Genomic DNA, 21,135 nt, shown 5'->3' with positions numbered 1-21,135 from the left:
TTCTTGATGTTTTCTAAGACGTCTCTTAAACTATCTTTACTTTTTTATTTTTATTTATTTATTTATTTTTTGCGGTACGCAGGCCTCTCACTGTTGTGGCCTCTCCCGTTGCGGAGCACAGGCTCCGGACCCTCAGGCTCAGTGGCCATGGTTCACAGGCCCAGACACTCCGCGGCATGTGGGATCTTCTCGGACCGGGGCACGAACCCATGTCCCCTGCATCGGCAGGCAGACTCTCAACCACTGCGCCACCAAGAAAGCCCATATCTTTACTTTTTTAAATCCTTTTTCTTGGCTTAAAAAAATAAATCTTGGGTGATTTCCACTACTCTGTCTTCCAGGTTGCCAGTCCATTCCTCTATATCATCTAATCTACTGTCAGTTTCCTTCTGTTGTATTTTTAATTTCAGTTATTATATTCTTCTGCTCTGTTTGGTTCTTCTTTATATGTTCTAATTCTTTGTTAACATTCTCAGTGTGTTCATCTATTTTTCTCCTGAGTTCATTGAGCATCTTTATGATCATCACATTGAACTTTTTTTTTTTCAATTGGGGTATAGTTGCTTTACAATGTTGCTTTAGTTTCTGCTGTACAACGAAGTGAATCAGCTATGTGTATACATATATCCCCTCCCTCCCACCCCCCCCACCCCCATCTTTATTGGATAGATTGCTTATCTCCATTTGGCTTAGTTCTTCTGGGGTTTCATCTTGTTGCTTCGTTTGGAACATATTCCTCTGTTGCCTCATTTTGTCTCATTCATTGCTTTTATTTCTATGTATTAGGCAAACTGATTACATTTTCCAATCTTGAAGAAGTGGCCTTATGTGGGAGACATCCTATGGGGCTCAGGAGTATACTCCTTTTTGGTCACTTGAGCTGTACACTCTAGAGGTGCCCCTTACGTGGGCTGTGTGGGCATTTCTCTTGTGGTGGGCTCACTACTAGGTGGGGCTGGCCCCCAACTTAGTTGGCTATCAGGTCCTGCCTCATATGGAGGCTGTCAGCCTGCTGATGGGTAGGGCTGGGTCCCAGTGGGGCTGACTGCTTAGGACTGGTGTTGACCTGCTCCTGGGTGCATAAGGCCCTGGTGCTGATAGGCTAGAGGGAGGACTCCAAAATGGTGCTTGCCAGCATCAGTCTCCTTGTGGAAGAATGAGCTCCCCAAAATGGATACTGCCAGTGTCTGTGTTCTCAGGGAGAGTATCAATTGCCTCCTACCTCTCCAGCAGGCCTTCCAAGATCAGCAGGTGTGTCTAACTAAGGCTCCTTTCAGATTACTGCCCCTGTACTGGGACTTGGAGTATGTGAGATTTTGCATGTGCCCTTTAAGCAGGGTCTCTGTTTCCCACAGCCCTCTGGCTCTCCTGTACACAAGCCCCATTGGCCTTCACAGCCACATGTTCTGGGGGCCTGTCTTCTCAGTTGCAGGAACTCTGGGCTGGGGAGCCCCATGTGGAGTTTGAACCCCTCACTCCTTGGGGAGAACCTCTCCAGTTGTGACTATCCTTTTGTTTGTGTTGTTGCCTACCCCAGGAATGTGGGTCTTGACTATACTGATCTCTACCCCTCCTACCAGGTCTTGTTGTGGTTCGTTCTTTATATCTTTAGCTGTGGAAAATCTTTTCTGCTAGTCTTCAGGTCATTCTCATCAATAGTTTCTGTGTAAATAGTTGAAGTTTTGGTGTGCCTGTGGGAGGAGCTGAGCTCAGGGTCTTCCTGCTCCACCATCTTGGCCACACCCAAGGCCTATCAAATTTGAACATCACTGAAGAGTAATCTCATTGGGCTGCTTGTAGGGAATTTCCAATGTTGGTATTTCTAGCTTTTTTTCTCTTGGGCTTGTCGGATTTCCCAGAGAATATCTTCATGTTTCTTGCCTGGAAGGTAAAGGTGTAGCTGCCAGCCTCTATAAGGTTTCAGCATTCAGCATTCAATATGTATATGATCATTTACTCCCAGACCCCAACTATTTTTTGATAAGAGTTTCCATGCCCTCAGCTGGGCAAGTCAACTTCTGATGCAAAGACTCTCTTTTTTACTCTCTCTTGAGGAAATATCCTCTGGAACTGTGCAAAGATGGAAGAGGGGATTAAGGGATTTTTCCCAATTCTCAGCCTTCATTCAATCTTCCTTCTTTTAGCCAACTACCTCCTATTCTAGATGTATCTTCTGTTCCTCTCGCTGATCTTTTTGGGTATTGTCCTGTGTAAATCAGGTTGATTTTGAGCTTTCCCACTGCTGGCTTTAATTTGGCTTTTACTTGTTTGCTGAAAGTTACTTCTCATCTATCTGCTTTCTAGCTTATAAAAATCTTTTTGCTATTCTCTCTTCTCCTGCTTTTCCTATCTTTATGCGTCAAAAAAAAAAAAGAGAAATTCCTTGTTGCAGTTTTACTGGGGCTAGATGGAGTGAAATTATGTATGTTCAATTTGTTATCTTAACCCATAAATCCTAACATTAGTTTTTTTTTTAAGTGCAACATAATATTCATAGTGTAGGTACACCAAAATATTTTTACCCATAATATGGTAGAATTTGTTTCTCTGCTCATGGTTATGTGTCAGCTACCCTCCACAATAGTCCCGATTAATTCTTGCCTCCTGAGACTCAAACCATTGTATAGTGGCTTTCACACTAAATAGGCTAACCTTTGTAACCAGCAGGATATTGCAGAAATGATGGAGTGTGAATTCTTAGGGTAGGTGTACTTTCTGCCCTGAGCTTTTTTGGATATTTTTGCTTTGGAGGAAGCCTCGATGTCTCTATGGAGAGGTCCAAGTGGCCAGGAACTGAAGCTTCCTGCCAACAATCAACATTAACTTACCAGGCATGTGAGTGAACCACTTTGTGAGTGGATCCTGCAGTCCAATAGAGTCTTAAGTTGTAGCCTTGGTGTACATCTCGTCTGCAACTTAAACTGCTCCCAGATTCCTGACCAACAGAAACTATATAATAAGTACATATTGCTTTAAGCAGCTAAAATTTGGGGGTAATTTTTTACTTGATAATAGATAACTCATACAGATTTTTTTTCTTTTTTTTTTTTTTGTCCACTTGCATGCTCTTGGGAATTGCGTGTTCACACTGTGTCCATTTTTGATTGTGCCATTAAGAAAATTATGTATTCTTTACATATAAAATATACATTAATGCTTTGTCATATGTGTTGCATTTATTTTTTCAGTTTATTGAATGTTTTTTAAACTTTACGGTCTTTGGTTTACATTAATTTTAAATCTTTATCTACTCTAATATAGTATAATCTTTCCCCTAATGTCTTTGACATTTGTTTTTTGTAATAAGACTTTGTCTCCTTTAAGGTTTTGTAGCTCTGTTTCTTCCTAGAGCTTTTTACTATACGTGGAATTAACTTTAAAAATGAATTTTACTTTTCTTTCAGATGGCGAGCCAGTTACCCATAAACTATTCATTACACCACTTATTTATACTATTTTTAACATTAATTAAAACTGTACTATTTAAATACTGATTAAAACTATTTAAACATTCAGCTATTTATTGAATAGCTTATTTTTTTACCCTCACAGCTTTGAAATACCATTGTTGTTTCATATTATGTTCCCATCTATTAAGGGATTTATTTCTGAGCTATTTGGTTCCCTTCATCATTTGTCTAATTTTGCTCCAGGATTATACTGGTTTAAATACTATGGCTTTATAGTATGTTTTAACATCCTGTAGATTAACTTATCCTCTCTCTTTTTTTTTTTTTTTTGTTCAAACCTGCCCTGGCTATTCATTTTTCAGACAATCTTGTCACGTTTCTTAGCTGGTTGGGCATTTGATTGTATTAACTTTATAACTTGTTTTGGTGAAAACTTACCCAAGAAAATCAAAAAAATATTGATCCTTCCCATTCAGAAACATGATAAAACTATTTTCAGATTTTCTTTTGTGTCCTTTAATGTTTTTTTAGTTTTCTTCATATGGGTCTTGCACATTTGTTAAGTTTATCTTTAGAAATTTTATAAGTTTTTAATGCGTTGTTAATGAAGTCTTTTGGTTTTCCCTGTTATTTTCTAATTGGTTAATGTTGTTGTGTAAGCAAGCTATTGAATATGAAATCTATTGATTTGTATATGATGATTTAATATCTGGCACCTTATGAAACTCTTTTATTAGTTCTAATAAGTTGTTAGTTGATTCTGTTCTATGTAGGTCATTTCATCTACAAGTAACCTTAGTTTTATAGCTTCCTATCCAATATCTATACCTCTTATTTATTTTACTTGTCTTATTGCATTGGCTAGGGCCTCCAGCAGAATGTCAAACAATACTTGTGATAAAGTTATTGACACTATTCTTATGCTTCCTTATATGATGTTGAATAGGACATTTGCTATAGGGTTGTGGTAACCTTTATCAAGTTAAAGATGGTTCTTGTTATTTCCAGCCTGTTAAGAATTATTAGGAAGAGGTGTACTGATTTATTAATGTTGTTTCAAATTTTATTTTCATTTTAAAAAAATTTTTATTATTATTTTTTATTCAAACAGAAAGTCACAAAAATTATAAACATCCTCATCAGTTCACTCAGTCCCATGTAATTAATTTTTTTTTTCATCTTGATCTTTTGTTAGCACTTTTATGAATTAATCAGTTTTCCATTAGAGTTCTGAAAATGCTTATTCATTCAGTTCAGCAGTATAGTCAGTTACCAGAAACCTGTATTTGTCAGAGTCTTTTCTATGAATTCCTTGAAGATGAAACCCTTTTATAGGAACATTTTTGCAAAAGCATCAGAGTACACCCAGAACTGTCTGTAAATGACAAAAGACTTAAAAATGACCACGGTTAAAGATTTGATGAAAGTTCATGATAATGCAATTGACAAGGAAATTTAGTTATTTCTGAGATGTACATTTTAAAGTAATAACTAGAATTATGACTTATAACATTATACCAGAACATATAAGATTTTTAGAAATTTCATGTAAGGTCTGAAACATTTATATTAACATATTTCCATACAAATAACCCACAGAAAGTTTAGTATTAGTCAAAATTTATTTTCATACTCATTTATTTTGGTTCTTTTCTAATCTGACAATGTTGAGAAATACGGCAACAGATTTCCTAATGTTTAACTATCTTTATATTACTGGGATAAATCTTGTTTGGTCATGATATGTTAGTCTTATAACTGAATGTTGAATATGTAATATATTCTAGATAGATTTTGGTCAAGACTTCTAATATAAGTTGGTATTTAAAGCAGTTTATCATTAAGTTTGCTGAAATATACTTCTGCCCAATACTAGGTAAATGTGGTATTTTTAGTGTAGGGATTTCATACCCAGATTCCAGCAGAATTTTGTTATTTTTCTTATGTAATTTTCTGGCCTTTATTAACAGATACTAACTGTTCAACTTCTTACATGTGTACTTGCCATGTATTTTTATTAATGTTCTGAGAAGATATTTAGTTCACCTGTCACAGATTATAGAGCCATACTAAAAGATATGTAAGAACATCACAATAATACATTTGCCATGTTCTCTTACTTTAGTGCTATTCTCTTCTTCCCTTTAGAGTGGTTACCCACAGAACTTGATTAGAAATTTAGCTCTTCTAATTATTAGCTAGTAATTTCATAGCTATTTATCCTCTGAGCTTTAATTATGCCATATGAAATAACAAATTATAACAATTATAGCTGCGCTGATAGACCCTCAAGAACACACCCACATTTTGAGAGCTTGTATATATTTTCAGCCAGGCAAAATTACTCAGCTATTAGTAGAAGACAGCAAAAAAGGAAGAAAAAAAAATGGATTCATTTGGACCACCTGTCACATCTTCTTGGACCCATACATTTCTGACTTTTAAGTCCAATGGGTAAATAGGTGAGCCAAGCCAGACAAAGATATATATGGCAGGCTACTAGCAGGCTGTTGTGGAAGGATCGTATAAAAAGCATATTAAAAGCTTGATCAGCAATCTGTAGCCCAAGGATTTTATGATTACATAATCCTGGTTTACATTACACACTGAGCCCTTAATAACCTGTTTCCACCAATCCTGAAATTGTTTGGGGGGGTCTTCTGCCACAGGAACACTACTTCTTAGTCCCTGAAAGCCCTACTGTACATAACACTTCCTCATGGGGTTGTTTTGAAGCTTAAATGAGACATGGAATGTAATAACATCTGGCATGGTACCTGCTGGTTTTGTAAAGATGAGTATTTAAATGCTTATATAAAGCTTTAACAAAAAATGTGCCTGGCAATATGCCAAGAAGAGGATAAAAAATAATTTTTTTAAAGTACTTTCTGTTGAATCTAGGGCTGAGGCAGATAAATACACGGCACAATACCGTGTGATAGTCACCAGAGGTTTAAGGGAACTTACAAGCCAGGCTCGGAACTGAGACAGCATGGAGCCCACAGAGCTGTTTGGTTACATCTGGAGGTGCTGGCCAGTGGAAGAAAAGAGAAAGCCTAGTCTGGTTATAGGGCACAGCCTATTCTGAGGCATGGCATTCTGACAGGCGGACACACCCTGGAGCTGCAAATGTGTGGTGAGAAGGTGGGGTCTTCACTTGAGGCTACTGTAGAGGGCTTTGCCGGGTCCACATCAGGCAAGTTCTTAAAGCAAAGGGCCTGATTATTCCTCTTTTGCATGACTAAGGTCTCATCATAAACTTCAGAGTTTCAAGTTGAAATGCCCCCTGGCCTCAAGGGCAAACTGACGTAGTCACAGCTGTTCACTTGCAGCCCAAGAAACTTGCTATACAAGTCACCTTCAAGTTTCTATTCTGCCCTGTGCTCTAACCTAAGGAAGAAACTCGGAGTTTGCAAATGTAATCTGATAACCAAATTTCCTCATTGGAACACTTCATCTTTTAGGTATTTTCAGGTTATTATGTTCTGGCCTGAGGGGCAGATTCCAGCCCTCACCTTTCTTTCTTCTTTCTTTCTTTCCCCCGTCCCCCCCTCACGTCTTCTATTTTTCTCTTATAGTTAAAAAGCCCTATACAGGCAGGATTTTAGAACTGGAGCATCGGAATGTGTGTCTCAGTGAGCAACCGACTTTAGGGCTCTGTATTATAGCATCATTCCCAAATTCGATGGCTAACTCAGAAGGAGACGCTCACCCTGGAATCGAAGGGAAACAGTTAAGTCTTGGTAGAAGTAGTGCAGGGTTCGCTGCTGTTCGTGCCAGCCGAGTGTTAAGGCGAAAATTCAACCAACAAAAAGCAAAATGAAGAGGCTCCATGCTTTTCTACTCCTTGCTGTCTGACGATCTGTTAAGGGTGGTGTCTTGCAAATTGCAAGCCCAGCGCACGCTCGAACCTCAAGGGCAGGGAGCGTCGGGGTGCGGCCCTGTCCCCGGCGCGGTGGCGTGCACACCCCTTTTCTGCAGACTCACAGGTTTCCAGGCCCCGCCTCCTCCGGGCCCAGCTGATCTCTGCCGCCCTTTGGGCCTGAAACCCAGGAGCCCAGAGCCACACGCCCTCGGCTCCTGGCCCCCGGCTCCGGCCCCGGGCCCGCCCAGAGAGCGGCGGGCTACAGAGTCCCCACGCCCTCGGCTGCCGGCCCTCGGGCTCCCGCCCCTGGCCCGCTCCGCGCACTCTCTGGGTCCCGTGGGCTCCGGGAAGGGAGGTGGGGCGGCTGGGCCGGGGGCGGGGCGGCGGCCGCGGCCGTGAGCCCGCCCCGCGCTCGCCCTCCGCTTGGCCGGCTGGCGCGACCATGGAGGTCTACATCCCGTCCTTTCGCTACGAGGAGAGTGACCTGGAGCGGGGATACACGGTAGGCGCCGGCCGCGGCGGGACAGTGCCCCGCGAGCCAGGCCTGCGGCTGCTGAGTCCGGAAGGTTCCTCCGGCAGCCGCCGCCCCTGCGCGGGGTTGAGGGGTGGGGTCCCTTCGCTCCCCTCCCTTTCCCTCCCTCCCCGGGCCCACTGGGAAGGCTGCGCCCCGGCGCGGGTGTCAAGGAAACAGGAGCCCCCTCCCTGGCGCGGCGGCGGCGGCGGGCGCTCGGGGTGCCCCGGTTTGGTCCCTTCCCCCTCCCTGCCCGGCTCCCGGCCTCTGGCTAGGAGCGCCGGGAGTCGTATCCTCGGACGCGGCGCTCGCCATTCTCCCCGCCGCCAGCCCTCTGGAGCCCGGGATGGGCTGCGTTCGTTTCTGGCACAGCTGCTCCTCTGTCCAGACAGAAGTGTCTTTGCGGGCGGGTTGATGTTGGTTTCCAAGTTACGTAGGGATTCATTCAGATGGAAAATACGCTAATTAAAAAAAATCATCATTTGTAGAATTTATTAGCCAAAGCAAACACATGTGTTGCTTTTAGATGATTCCCCAAGTTTTGTTGTTTTTTCTCGTTATGCAGTGCCATGAAATGGCAAAAATCAGGTACTCACTGAGCACCTGTTCCATACCTAGGACTGTGGTCTCTGAAGAAGGAGAAACAGGATCCCTGCTTTCAAGAGTGGAGGAGTGGCAGGGAGGGCAGAGACCAGGGCCTGGAACCTTTGGGTAATAAGTTTAGTAAATGAACTGTAGGTAGTTGATTTCCCAGCGAACTTAGACATCTTCATCTAGGCAGTCATTGCTAGAGGGAGAAATGCCTCAGCCTGGGATAGACCTTGGAAAATTTTATTTCCATTTAAAGAACAGGTAGGCTTTGGGGAAAATTGCACAGGGCACTCTAAAGGATTGTTATTTTATTCACTTATTCACTTGTTATTTAATTCACCCACTTGCTAAACTCCAGTTACATTAGTTTGGCAGAGAAGTATTTTAATCTTTTCTCTAAAGATTATTGGGTTTTGGTGACAACTTATTTGGAACCTTGTGTTTTCATAGCGAGGATTAAATCACCCTCTCAAAGGAATTTTTAGAATTAAGAGTAGTGATGGAAAAAAAAAAAATCCAAGGAGTATGTGGGTTTCTAGAATTAAGTAGACTACTGGGTCCACGTATCACAAAGCAAGTTCTCAAAGTGCCTTCCCTTGGGGGGAGGGGGGGACTTCAACCAAGGAAGAGCTGAGCTCCCTGGCTGTTATTTAGATAAATAAATGAGTTATGAAATTGATTAAATATACTGTATCTTCAAAAAAAGGGGGTGGAGGAATGAACTTAAATTTGAACCTATTCAAGTCTTTTTCCTTAAGCCTAAAACCTTGGTGGTCTTTCCTTCTTTCAGGTGTCTCACCTCTCCCATCAGCATCAACAGTCATGGAGGGCTTTCCATCTTTAGGGCATTCTTTTAGCACCTGGAGATAAACAGGCTGCTTGTCAGGGGCCTTGGTCTCAGTAATCCAAGCAAAAAGTTAATTACCTCCCCAAATAAGCACTTCGGTGGATCAGAATGGTTGGTTTTTTCTATTAGAGTGCCTGTGTTTTAACCCAAGTTTTCCTGTTTCTTTCTATTACTTGTGTTATGGCCAGCCATATGCCACACTCCAGGTTTTGAATTAAACTGATTTGGAAGGAGCCTTTTTCTTGGTAAACTTGGTAGGTAGAAGATTGCTTATGTGAGGAGAGTTTGTGTGCTTTTTGAAAATTTACTTAAAAAAAAATCCTAATTTATGTAGGTTGGTAACCATTTGTTAAGATACTTCTGCGAGTGATTTTTTTCCTTTGTGAAGCAGATACTTTCTACCCTTGGCCAGCAGTTTTGGAATTGTACAGCAGTTTATTCATTCAGCAAACATTAACTGAGTGCCTGCTATGTGTCTGTATTCCGGGTGCTGGGAAGGTAGCATCGAATAATATTTCATCTTTTTAGAAAAACCCAGAATTTAAAAATATCTTCTCAGTTCCCTAAATAAGAAACTGGTAAAATAATGTATACTTTAGTGTAAAAAAGTACCTTTTTACTTTAGTGATTGTGTTTCAAATTTAGGAAATATTAAACTGCATTCTAACAAATTCAGTGACAGGAAATTTAAAGTACAGGATGATTTTTCCTCCTTCTTGTCCCATGCCCTTAGGGATAACGCATAGGGGTGCTTTCTTAGAGACTTTCCCCCCCTATGCTATGAAACCATGTTTGTTTCTTTTTTAGAATAAATAGCAGGATTTCACTATAACTGTCATTGTACAGCTTATGGATATCTTTCTGTGCCAATACGGATAGGTCTGTCTCCTTCTTACTGGTAGCGAAGGGATCTTCTGCAGAAGGAATGCACCGTAATTTGTTTACACAGATCTCTGTTGGTGGCCATTGACATTTGCTTCTAGTTTTTGGCAACTATGCCAAATGTTGAAATAAGATATCCCTGTACATGCTTTTTATGCCTACTACTAGGATTTCTGTAGAACATTAACTAGAAGTGGTACTTCTGGGCCTTCTAAGTTTTTATCAGTATTGCTCAATTGTTATTCAAAAAGCTTGTACGAAGTTATGCTTTATGTATGAAGTAATTTACCTTTAAAGAGTGAATGTTTGCCTTTGAACATTTAAACATTTACCGTGGGCCTGCACTGTGTTAGGTGGGGAATTGAAAGGTGGAAGGATGTTGTTGCTGTCCTTAGGGACTCTCAGCCCGTGCAGCAGGGGTCAGGTGGGGAAGGGTTAGAGTGCTCTGTTGTCAGCTGGAGTCCTGAGGAGGAACAGGGCGGTTCAGCCCTGCCTTAGGGTGGTGTGCTCTGGGTGGGGGTGGGGGGGAGGAGGGGTGCTCAGGAATGCTGACATTTGAAATCTGATGAGAATTTTGCTGGGATTGTGAATTACAGAAAGAGGAAGTGCAGGGCAAAATTTCATCTCAGGAAGAAGGCATGTTAAACTCCCAGATTCACCAAAAAACAAACCACACCAAACAAAAAAAGGGCCACTTCTAAATCATTTTAGTTTACAAAGAAGCAGGAAAGGATATTGTAACAAAATGCAGGTGAACCCTTCCCACCCTACCCCTATCCCCCATAGTGTATTTGTTTGATATCTGTTTCCCTGCTAGGCTGTAAGCTCCTTGAGGCTAGGACAGTGTCACTCTCCTTGTATCCTTGGAGATACAAGGATATCTGTATCCTTGTACAGGGCTTATCACATAGTGAAAATTCACTACATGCGTGCTGAATAAATAATGAATGAGTCTTCTAATAGGAGAAGAAAGTCAGAAGCACAGTGATCCTGAGGCGTGAAGCAGCTCAGTGAGTTGGACTGGGGTTGTGTAGTGATTCCCGACAGAGAGAGGTGTGGAGAGACCAGATGGCTAGCCTTGAGAGCTATAAAGGGGTGTGGACTTCAGCTTCAGACAGTGGGAAGTGGCTGGAGTTTTAAGGAAGGAAGTAACATGATTAGCTTTGCATTTAGAAAGATGACCCTGGAGCATTAATCACGTAGGAGATGCAAAATGACCAGAAAGGAGAGGATGAGGGCTGAACTAAGGCAACTGGGAAAGGAAAGGGGAGGACTTACAGGAACCTCCAGGGTCTGGTGACCAGATGTGAGGCAGCAGGGTGACTCCCGCGAGTACTGGGTGCCAGTGACCAAAAAAAGAACTGACATGTGGGCAGTTTCATTTGGGGGCCTGCTGAGTTTTTTGTGGCAGATGAGGCTATTTCATTTTGGAGTTCAGGATACATAGAGAGGTCTGGGTGAGGGGTGTGAGGCAGGAAGAGAAAGAACAGTAGGTGCTTTATAAGAAGGAAAATGCTAGATATGGCTCACTGGCCTTGTCAGGTGAGGATGGAGAACAGTCCACTGGATATGAAAGGAAGCAGGTCCTGGGTGCCAGTATAGGTTAGTATTTATATTTTCCATTTTCAGATAACATGGTTGGTAAAACAAAAGAAAACTAGAATTACCATTCATGTAACACCATAAAAGTTTGAAGGTATTAGATTTCATTTTCCATAGCTGTAAATATCGAGGCATTCAATTAGATAGATTTTCAAGTCCATTGTTTTTTTGGTTTTTTTTTTTTTTTTTTTGCGGTACGCGGGCCTCTCACTGCTGTGGCCTCTTCCGTTGTGGAGCACAGGCTCCGGACGCGCAGGCTCAGCGGCCATGGCTCACGGGCCCAGCCGCTCCGCGGCATGTGGGACCTTCCGGACCGGGGCACGAACCCGTGTCCCCTCCATCGGCAGGCGGACTCTCAACCACTGCACCACCACGGAAGCCCTTCAAGTCCATTTTAACTGTATGTGTGTGACTGAGTGTGTTGTGTTTATATAAATACATCTTTTTCTTGAGATCTGGACTCTTTCACTGATTTACTTTATATCATGCTTTTCAATAGATAAGGCAGCTCCATATATACATGATCATAATATTGAGATATATGCAGGGATAATTATCAGTTTAATATTTTCTGGATTAAAATACACAAATAGAACAATATAATGAACCACCATTTACCCATTACTCACCTTCAATATTTTACAGTACTTATTTCGTTCACCACCCTTCATTCTTCCATTAAAAAAAAAAAATTCTGGAGTATTTTAAAGCAAATCCAAAATAAAATTTCACCTGTAAATATTTTACTGTGAATATCTGACAGGCAAAGACCTTTTAAAGAAACATAACCAAAATGTAAATACTACCACAAGGTTAGCAAAACCTTAATATCATCCCAATTCTTAGTTGTTTTTGTTGTTTTTAACATAACCGTAGTGCTCATATTGCCTTGGAATTAACAGTGGTCTGTGGGAAATATTATTATTGCCATTTTATATTTGTGAGAATGACACGTAAGATCAAGGGGGCCTGGCCACTTCCACTCTCTGTTTACTTTCATCCTCAGAGTCGCTTCCACCTGGTGACAGAATGGTAACATATTGCAGATTAAAAAAAAAAATCGTATTCTACAAAATCCAGAGGAAGAGAGGGTGTTTCTTCAGAGCAAGGGCACTTTTCTTCCTTCATATCTCGTTATCCCTAGTTAGTTCCTCAACCAATGCAGTTGCCAGAGGAATTCTGTGTGCTGATTGGCTGCCTTCACCATGATTCGTGTAATCACTGTGGCAAGGATAAGTTAACCAGACGGAGTGAAAATAGTTAGGGGGCATCCCTGGAGCTAGGAATGAGGTCAGTCCATTCCTGCCACCTAACCCTGTAGACACCTCAGCGGGAGAAGTTCAGAAGGATGGCAAGACCACAGTGCCCACAACGATTATCTTCCAGTCACCCTTTATAAGCATCTATGATGCAGGAGGCCTTTGTGTGACAAGGACATAGCTGGCACAGTGCCTCACACGTGGTAAACTCACAGCATAGGCAAACATTAAACGTGTGTTGAGTGATTAAGTCAAGCATGTGTAAGATATGTTCCTTACCCTTAAAGACAAGAAATACAGTTTGAAAATATTCTTGAACATTAACAAACAGAATGCTACATTCACTTGAAAATCAAAAATTTTACAAGAGGATTGAATTTTGCAGATACGGTGCTTAGAAATTGATCTATTCTTTTAAAATAAACTTTTGATTTTGAAATCATTTTAGATTTGCAGAAAAGTTGCAAAATTAGTACCAACTGTTCCGTATACCCCCTCACCCAGTTCCGCTGTTACCATCATCCATTACCATGGTAACGTCAAAATAAGGAAACCAGCATTGGTAACTTGTTATTAACTAAGCTCCAGACTTTTTGGATTTCACCAATTTTTCCACTAACGTGCTTTTTCTGTTCCAGGATCTCATCCAGGATACCACATTGTATTTAGTTTCATCTGCTTTGATGTGATACTAAGTAGTCCAAGTTGTAGTACACTGTCTCTCAAAAATGAGACAGGCATGTTATTAGATATGAACCTGTACAGTTTAAATCAAATTTTGATTATTTCAGTTGCTTCCTTGGAAAGTTTTGCCACTTGGCAAAATCCTATTTATAATATTATACCAGTTTATGACAGAAGCTGACACAGCCTCACAATGAAAAGCACAGGCTGTGGATGGACTCATGCTGTCTGCCTCATCTTGCCTGCAGCATTTAGCCTGAAGCCAGACTTTGGGCAAGCTACTTAATCTTCCTGTGTCTTATTTTCCTCATCTGTAAAAGAGGATACTAGTACAGACATACCTCAGAGATATTTCGAGTTCAGTTCCAGACCACTGCTTATTGCAATAAAGCGAGTCACACAAATTTTTTGGTTTCCCAGAGCTATAAAAGTTATGTTTACACTATACTGTAGTCTATTAAGTGAGCAGTCTCATTATGTCTAAAAAACATTTACATTGCTTAATTAAAAAATACCTTATTGGGGCTTCCCTGGTGGCACAGTGGTTGAGAGTCCGCCTGCCGATGCAGGGGACGCGGGTTCGTGTCCCAGTCCGGGAAGATCCCACGTGCCGCGGAGCGGCTGGGCCCGTGAGCCATGGCCGCTGGGCCTGCGCATCCGGAGCCTGTGCTCCGCAACGGGAGAGGCCACAACAGTGAGAGGCCCATGTACCGCAAAAAAACAAACAAACAAACAAAAAAAACCTTATTGCTAAAAGATGCAAACCATCATCAGAGCCTTCAGTGAGTTGTAATCTTTATACTGGCGGAGAGTCTTGCCTTGACGTTGATGTCTGCTGACTGATCAGGGTGATAGTTGCCGAAGGTTGTGGTGCTGTGTCTATTTCTTAAAATAAGACAACGGTGAAATTTGCTGCACTGATGGACTCTTCCTTTCATAAGTGGTTTCTCTGCAGCATGCAATGCTGTTTGATAGCATTTTACCCACAGAACTTCTTTCAAAATTGGAGTCAGTCCTCTCACACCCTGTTGCTGCTTTATCATCTCAGTTTATGTTATATTCTAAATCTGTTGTTGTCATTTCAACAATCTTCACCAGTAGATTCCGTCTTAAGAAACCACTTTCTTTGCTCATAAGAAGCAACTCCTCATCCATTGACGTTTCATCATGAGATTGCAGCAATTCAGTTGCATCTTCAGGCTCCACTTCTAGTTCTAGTTCTCTTGCTGTTTCTAACGCATCTGCAGTGAACTCCTCCACTGAAGTCTTGGACCTCTCAAAGTCATCCATGAAGGGTTGGAATCAACTTCTTCCAAACATCTGGTAATGTTGATATTTTGACCTCTTCCCATGAATCATGAATGTCCTTAATGGCATGTAGAATGGTGAATCCGTTCCAGAAGGTTTTCAATTTACTTTGCCTTGATCCATCAGAGGAATCACTATCTGTGGCAGCTATAGCCTTCTGAAATGTATTTCTTAAGAAATAAGACTTGAATTTTGAAACTACTCCTTAATCCATGGCACAGGCTATGGACAGATGTTGTCTTAGCAGGCATGAAAACAATATGAATCTCGTTGTACATCTTCATCAGAGCTTTTGGGTGACTAGGTGCAGTGTCAATGACTAGTCATATTTTGAAAGGAATTTTTTTTTTCTGAGCAGTAGGTCTCAACAGTGGGCTTAAAATATTCAGTAAGCCATGTTGTCAACAGATGTGCTGTCATCTAGGCTTTGATATTCCATTTAGAGAGCACAGGCAGAGTAGATTTAGCATAATTCTTAAGGGCCCTAGGATTTTTGGAATGGTGAATGAGCACTGGCTTTAGCTTCAGTCACCAGCTGCATTAGCCCCTAACAAGAGAGTCAGCTTGTCCTTTGAAGCCAGGCATTGACTCCTCTAGCTATGAAAAGTCCTAGATGACATCTTCCAAGAAAAGGCTGTTGCATCTACATTGAAAAATCTGTTGTGTAGCGTAGCCACCTTCACTCATTATCTTAGCTAGATCTTCTGGATAACTTGCTGCAGATTTCTACGTCACCACTTGCTGCTTCACCTTGCACTTTGATGTTATGGAGATGGCTTCTTTCCTTAAACCTCATGAACCAAACTCTGCCAGCTTCAGACTTTTATTCTGCAGCTGCCTCACCTCTCTCAGCCTTCACAGAATTGAAGAGAGTTAGGGACTTGTTTGGATTAGGCTTTGGCTTAAGAGAAGGTTGTGGCTGGTTTGATCTTCTATCCAGACCACTAAATCTTTCTCCACATCAGCAATAAGGCTGTTTCACTTTTTACCATTCATGTGTTCACTGCAGTAGCGCTTTTAATTTCCTTCAAGAACTTGTCCATTCACAACTTGGTTAACTGTTTGGTGCAAGAGGTCTAGCTTTTAGCTTATCTTGGCTTTCAGCATGCCTTCTTCACTAAGCTTAATCATTTCTAGTTTTTGATTTAAAGTGAGAGATGTGCGACTCTTCCTTTCATTTGAACACTTAGAGGCCAATGTAGTGTTATTAATTGGCCTAATTTCAATATTGTTGTGTCTCAGGGAATAGGGAGGCCCAAGGAGAAGGAGAGAGATGGTGAGTGGTCAGTTTGTGGAGCAGTCAGAACACACACAACGTCTATTGATTAAATTTGCTGTCTTATATGGACACAGTTTCTGGTGCCCCAAAACAATTACGATAGTAACATCAAAGATCAGTAATCACAAGATCACCATAACAAACATAATAATAATGGAAAAGTTGGAAATATTGCAAGAATTACCAAAATGTTACAGAGACGTGAAGTGAACAAATGCTGTTGGAAAAATGGTGCTAATAGACTTGTTCCACGTAGGGTTGCCACAAACCTTCAATTTGTAAGAAATGCAACATCTGCAAAGTGTAATAAAGTGAAGTGCAATAAAATGAGGTCTGCCTGTAACTACCTTATAGGATGGTTTAAGGATGAAGTGAGAGAATCCTTACAAAGTGCAAGGAATGGTGTCTCTAGTTATGTTCGTGATTTATTCGTATTATTTCAAGTGGGGACTGCCTTGAAGTTTACTTTTTCTTTTTTAAGTTCTGTAACGTGAATTAATAATGTAAACCAAAGTCCAGGATAAATATTTGTGCTATTTAAGATAAACTCTTTGCAGAGACTTTGAAGTACTACAGAAGCAACGATTACATTTAACCAACTTGTATTCTTATTACAACTTTCGTCAGTTCAATTCAGGTTTAGTTTTCTAGCCCTATTTACTACATATTTTTTTCCTTCCAGATCACAGAGACTAGTATGTTTATATAAATGATTGGGATGTATTATAGCAGGCATGGAGATACATATTTCCCACCTTCTCCATTCTCTTCCATCCCCCACTGCATCTCTCCAAAACAAGCAAACCATTGGGTTCATACCTTGTATTCTTATGCTAGTTTTCCAGGTACTCATTCAGGTTTTTAATGCAATTTCCTGTTATTTTGCTTTGTAGTTGTCTGTTCTGTTTTAATTTTCAATTGTTGTCTTGCTCACCCTCCCTTTTAAAAGTAATCACTTATTATGGAAAATTTCAACATCTCCAGCACTGGAGGGAATAGTGACCTTTTTACTCAGCTTTTTTTTTTTTTTTTAATTTTTAAAAATGTATTTATTTTTGGCTGCATTGGGTCTTCGTTGATGCGCTGGCTTTCTCTAGTTGTGGCGAGCAGGGGCTACTCTTTGTTGCTGTACGCAGGCTTCTCACTGTGGTGGCTTCTCTTGCTTCAGAGCACGGGCTCTAGGTGCGCGGGCTTAGTAGCTGGGGCGAGTGGGCTCAGTAGTTGTGGGCTCTAGAGCACAGGCTCAGTAGTTGTGGCTCATGGGCTTAGTTGCTCCGAGGCATGTGGGATCTTCCCGGACCAGGGATCGAACCCGTGTCCCCTGAATTGGCAGGTGGATTCTTAACCACTGCGCCACCAGGGAAGCCCTTTACTCAGCTTTAAAAATGATAAACTCATGGCCAGTTTTGTCTCCTACTCTTTCCCACTGCTCCTTGCACAGCCTCCCCAAGATTTCATTTTGAAGGAAACCTCAGACCTGTCAGTGAATATTTTCAGTGTGTATGTGTAAAAAATAAAGAGTCCCCTTTTAAAAAACAATCACTATCAGATTATTTAAAAATAAGCCATAATTCATCAATATTGTAAATATCAATCCATTTTTACATTTCCTTAATTTTCCCATTCATGTTCTTTTTTTTTAATGCAGCTTGTTTGAATTGGGATTGAAACTAGGTCTACAGAATGTGATTGCTTAATATATCTTTTTTAATCTATAGGTTCTTTTTCTACCTCTCTCCCTTGCTTTTTTTTTTTAACAATTATTTTGTTGTATAAACTGTGACATTTGTCTCATAGAGTTTCCCACACTGGATTTTGCTGATTACATTCCTGTCATTACATCCTTGTCATGTGTAATATAAAAATATTAACACATTTTTCTGTTCCTTACGTGGTAAAAAGGTAGAGGCTTGGTCATTTTCAGATTTGATTTGTGATGCTAGCAGCCCTCAAAGAACATTGCCTATTAATATTATCAATATTAATCAATTAATTAGTATTAATTAATGTTAATTAATAAGGAATCTATTAATTCATTAGTGATTGCTTAGCATTGATATACTAATTTTATCATTCTCTCTTCATTTATTGGCTTGAATACATGTATAAAGAAGGAACTTTGCCTCATAAATTAGTTACTCTGAAGCTTAGTTTTTATAGGAAAGGCAGGATAAATGCTTGATTCTTTCTCTTATTATTTATTTGTCAACATTATGGATTGGTTGCCTCCAAAGATCACAAACTAAAAGTGATCATAGAGGCTTTCTTTTAAAAATTAGCACTGTTATGAATTTATGTATATTAGCATGTTTTATGTAGTTCAGTCCACTGCCTTTGTCATTCTTATATACTTTTTGTCCCGTCTTTGGTCATTTTCAAGTTTGGCTTTTTCAAGTTAGGTGCTGTGTCTGGTTACCTTTAGTGGGAAATGAGTTAGAGACCATGATCTGGGCACCGGGTATATATAGTCGGCTTTCCGGATCTGTGGGTTTCACACCCATTCAACCAACCTAAACCTTTTCACAGTTCATGGAATCGGCAGATGCCAAGCACACGGATATGGAGAGCGGACTGTATTTACTGTACAGTGTCCTTTTTTGTAAAGGACTTGCACATCCACAGAGTTTGGGGCTCCTGGAACTCATCCCCCACAGATTCCAAGGGACGACCGCATTTGTGGAGGTCTCTAGATCTTTTCTGTGGTCAAGGAAGGAATTTATTTTCTTAGTTTCTTGTGTCTTCAACTGTGTCTCCTTTCTCCCACACTGAAAATCTCAGTACAGTTGTCCCTCGTTATCTGTGGCCCATTGATTGGTTCCAGGATCCGCTCTGCGTACCCAAATCCCAGGACGCTCAAGTCCCGTGATCGGCCCTCCACATCTGCGGGATCTGCATCTCTGATAACACCAACTAGCTACCCGGTCTCATTTTATTTTGTATTCATAGGGATTTTTTAAAAATTAGTTTTGTTTTGTACTTGTGTAAAGTATCTACTGCATCTGGTTTATCTGCGGAAATCTAACTTCTGTTTATGTCCTATTCACCATTTCCTTCCTCTGCCATTAATGGCCATTAAGAAAAAAAGTTATGGTTTATCCTTATATTACAAATATATATACACAAATATGCTTGTTCCTCTACTCCTTTTCTTAGATTAAACAGTAATACATTAAAACATTTTCTTCCACCTGCTTTTTTTTTACATAACAGTATATCCTGGCGATGACTACATGGGCAGACGCAGAGATGCTGCATTCTTTTCTATAGCTCTTTGCTCTCCATCGTTGGCTGCAGTCAATAGCCTTGTCCATATGTCTTTTTGTATTTTTGTCAGTGTATCTTTAAAATAGATTCCTAGCAGTGGGTTACGAGATCAAAAGGTAAATGCATATTTCATTTGGCCAGGCATTGTCAAATTCCCTTCCTTGAATGGTGCAATTTTGCACTCCCACAGCAGTTAATGAGAGTTCTGGTTTCCTCACAAACTTGCCAGTTGAGCATGTTGTCAGGCTTTTGGATTTTTGCCAATCTGATAGGTGAATGGTGGTATCTGAATGTAGATTCCATGTAGTTTGCTGGCTAAATTCTGATGACTGGATTGGGCATATTTGAAACATTCTGTGATCCCCTTCTAGTTGCCCCCCCCCCTTTTTTTGAAGGGAGTGTTGTGGGTATTTTAAATATGCTACTGTGCTCTTGTTGATTTTTATTAAAAACGCAGATTACTCAGGTTTTCACTTAAAAATTTTTATTCTAAGGAAGAACCAATATGTGGGTTGAGTCTCACCATCTGCCTTTTCTTAGTTCTTTGAGTTTAGATAAATTTAGGAATTTAGAAATTGCTTTAGAAACCGTGAGCTTCTCTCTCTTATACACCCTCCCCGTTCTCTTCACCTTGCCAGTGGAACTTAATCTTATTTTCAAAATTACACAAGCCCAGCAGAGCAACAATTCATTCTCGTGATTATTATGTGCCTCCTTTCTTGCAGGCATTGCACTGGTACTGTGGGTGCAGGGCAGCTGACATGAGAGCTTGTTCTGGAAGGATGAGTGGCAGTTTGCCAGTTTGAGAAAGGGAGGACGATGATTTCAGGTTCAAGGAAGGGCCTTGGGAAGGGTGAGAAGCCTGGGTAGTGGGTAGGTGGTGGGGTGGGACTGGAGTTTGAAGGTTGGGTTGAGTGGTTTAGTGGGACTGTAGATCCCCAGGTAGAATTTTGTCCTGGAAGCTCTACAAGTAATGAGAGTGTTTGTTTGTTTGTTTGTTTTTAAGAGGAGAGAAATATCAGAGGTACAAATGACCAAAAATATATGACAAGATAGTTAGTATCGCTAGTAATTAAGGAAGGGCAAAGTTGAAACCAAGTTTTTAAAAACTTTGATAGGCGAAGTGAAAAAGATTGATAAAAACCAGTACTGATGAAAATGGGGGTGAGGGGAGACGGTTCTTTACTGTCTGTTGCTGAGACTTTCCTACTGTTGGTGAGACTATAACTTGGAGAATCTGTTTTGGAGGTCAGTTTGACAATATTTATTAAATAAAATATTTATATAACCCTTTGACCCAGGCTTCCCACTTTTTGGTCTGTATCCATGAATGCACAAGGATATATATGTAAAGTTATTCGTTGTAGCGTTGTTGATAATACCAAGAGAAAATGGAAACAGATGACTCATTTGTTAAATAAATATTTAACAAATATTTACTGACTACCTACTGAGTGGCAGGCAGTAATCCACCTGTTTGGGATATAGCAATGAACAAAACAGGCAAAGGTCTCTCTTCAAGGAGAGTCAGTCGACAGTTTCTACCCTCAAGAAGCTTACATTTTAGTTGGATGGGTGGAGAAGGGCAGAAATAAACATGATAATTAAATTATATAATATCTCAGATAGTGAT

At 40.6% G+C, this 21,135-nt stretch overlaps 1 protein-coding gene across 1 annotated transcript in view; it reads left to right on the top strand.

The window, feature by feature from the left end:
• The first annotated feature begins 7,456 nt into the window (after positions 1-7,456).
• Positions 7,457-21,135, top strand: part of SNX24 (sorting nexin 24) — a 160,588-nt gene continuing 146,909 nt past the window's right edge. The window contains exon 1 of the mRNA XM_060008958.1: positions 7,457-7,777. Within this exon, the coding sequence (XP_059864941.1) occupies positions 7,718-7,777 (60 nt within the window). The 5' untranslated portion in view covers positions 7,457-7,717. The remainder of the gene's footprint in view (positions 7,778-21,135) is intronic.

Source organism: Delphinus delphis, chromosome 3 (assembly GCF_949987515.2).
Source record: "Delphinus delphis chromosome 3, mDelDel1.2, whole genome shotgun sequence".
Classification (NCBI taxonomy): Eukaryota; Metazoa; Chordata; class Mammalia; order Artiodactyla; family Delphinidae; genus Delphinus; species Delphinus delphis.
The sequence above is the reverse complement of the archived record's forward strand: the minus strand, read 5'-3'. Positions and strand labels throughout refer to the sequence as shown.